The 2,414-nt window shown below is 48.9% G+C and overlaps 1 protein-coding gene across 1 annotated transcript; it reads left to right on the top strand.

Moving 5' to 3' along the window:
- Nucleotides 1–144: 144 nt before the first annotated feature.
- On the top strand, nt 145–1,873 carry RTL5 (retrotransposon Gag like 5). Its single transcript, XM_042783331.1, is given in 11 exon segments — nt 145–317; nt 319–572; nt 575–663; nt 665–754; nt 756–834; nt 837–992; nt 1,181–1,243; nt 1,246–1,371; nt 1,374–1,481; nt 1,484–1,817; nt 1,819–1,873. Coding segments are annotated over 11 exon segments (1,527 nt in total).
- Nucleotides 1,874–2,414: the final 541 nt, after the last annotated feature.

Raw genomic sequence — 2,414 nt, forward strand, 5'->3', positions numbered from 1 at the left:
GGGCGCGGAGCCACTCTAGAAGTCTGAGGCACACACACGCACTGCCCTGGAGTGGGATCCGACTCATAGCGACCCCTCCTTGGCTTTCAGAGGCGGTATCACTACGGAAGTAGATTGCCCAACCTTCCTTCCGAGGAGTGGCTGATGGGTTTGAGCCGCCAGCTTTATAGTCTCTGCATGGAGAATTTAGCCCTGCGAGAAGAATTAAATGCCCTTCGAGGGGATAATGCCATTCTGGGCCTTCAGCTCGGAAGAACCCTGGCAGAGGTTACCTCTTTGCGGGACAATGTCTCTAGCTACCTCCGCTGGCAGACGCCGAGTGCCCACCCTTGCCCAGGAGAATTTTGAGTTCCCACTCACGGGGATCGCTGCCATTCTCGAGGGAGAAGTACCCTTCTTATGCTGGCATCCCCCACGCACGAAGTCCAAGTATATCCCAGATGAACTCCTGATTGGTGTGATCCAGGATTGCAGCAACGGCCCCATCGACCTCACTCTTCTGCCCAGTCCTCCATCCCTGGCCCTGCCTCCACCTGAGCCAAAGGAACTGCCCCTGCTACTCCCTCTGCCACCACTGAGATTAAGTCCTTTTCAGACGACCCAGTGTACCTGCCTGTATTCCTGGTGCAACTAAAAACTTTAATAGCTGAACGTGAGGATCACTTACTTCCCCAGGGGTGCTGAGTGGGTGGCCTTTCTGATCTCCTTTTTCACTGGCTTAGCCAAGGACTAGGCCTTCGTCATCACCCAGGAAGTGAGTGCAAGGAAGCCCCTTGCACGCTAACTTTCCATGCTTACTGGATGAAATCCTGAAGGAATTCTGTGACCCAATCCCCTGACTGTGGCTAAAAAGGCCATCCACAAGCTCAAGCAGGGAGACTATACCATCTGCAGCTAAGCAGATCCTCTTCAGTTCCTGGCCTAATTCTTGTCTTGGGATGACTGCTGTCTCCAATACCAATTTATCAAAGGTCTGTCAGAGTCCTGCAAGAGCTGTTATAAAAACCAAAACCCAAACTCACTGCCATAGAGTGGATTCCTTTGGGTTTTTGATGTGGTAAATCCTTACAGAAGTAGATTGTCCAGTCTTCCTTCTGCACAGTGGCTGGTGGGTTTGAACAGCCAGTTTTCTGGTTAGCAGTCAAATGCCTTAGGCACTATGCCACCAGAGCTCCTTAAGAGCTGTTATGGCCACCTAAAATGGTTGGCCTGGATGAGCTGATACTCAAATGTGTGGAGATAGAAAAGTTCATGTCTCCAATCCAACCCTACTCCCTGGAGTTTGCAATATTTCCTTCCCTTTTGCTACTAATCCTTATGATGATGAAAGTGAAGATGACAAATACTACAGTGAGGATGAAGACAAAGAGGCACATTTTACCTGAAGGATCAGTGCAGGCAAGTGAGGGCTTTTTGGCAAGAGATGAGAGAGAAGGAGGAGGGCAAGATAAGGAAGAGAAATGAGGATGAAAATATGAATAAAATGAGGATGAGGGTCAGGAGTCAGAACAGGAAAAAGAGACAGAGGAGGACTATGGTGAGGTTCAGGATCACCTAGATGAGCTAATGGGGATGGAAGAGCCCATTAACCATACTTCACCCCAGGCTTCTGGTTCCACAAGTGGCAACTATGCTGAAAATTTCCTAGGTGCCTTGCTGTTCATAATACAGCCTGGCAGACAGAGGAACTAGAATTGAGTCCCACTTTTGGAGGACCTCCCTGGTACCAATTCACCATTCTGCAGTTCTACATCACTGACTCACTGTGTAGGTCACTTGGGGCAATGTCAAATTAGAAGACACTGCCTGGTGCTATTCTGTTTCACCCAGAGAGGGGGACCACTGAGCTGCTTGTGGCCAAATGTGCATGTGAATGCTGGGGCAAGATGGCCACTTAGAACACACCTTTCTACTGCATTCCCTGCCCCTGCTATCACTTCCAAAACTGACCCATCTATTGACTTAAGGGAGATCCAAACCTCCAGAACCTAGAGAAGACATGCAGAACTGAAAACCTGTAAAACTCCAGAACATCTTGCAAACATGACTAAGGAGTGACACGTGCCAAGTGAAGGCTATCTGAGAAAGGAAGGATCAGCAATAGCTGTCCTCTTGGCAAGTACTCTCCTCAGTCCTGCCACAAGCCAGATAGCAGGTATCTGGGCCTGTTCCCATAATTGAACTGGTTACCCTCTTGTATTTCATCTCCAGTTATTCCTAACCCTCACCTCTCCTGCCCATAATGCAGCATCCTACGTTTATTCACCCTGTGTTCTATGGTTTTATCCTCTAACTGGCTCACTTGGACTTTAGCCACTGTCTCACTGATCTGCCCCAATGATCTAAGGGGCAGCCTACACTGAATTTCTGAAGCCACTGAGGACAGTTACTAGATATAATGAACTGAGTACAGG

This window comes from Orycteropus afer, unplaced genomic scaffold (genome assembly GCF_000298275.1).
Source record: "Orycteropus afer afer isolate SDZICR_OR568_19922 unplaced genomic scaffold, OryAfe1.0 scaffold00917, whole genome shotgun sequence".
Taxonomy (NCBI): domain Eukaryota; kingdom Metazoa; phylum Chordata; class Mammalia; order Tubulidentata; family Orycteropodidae; genus Orycteropus; species Orycteropus afer.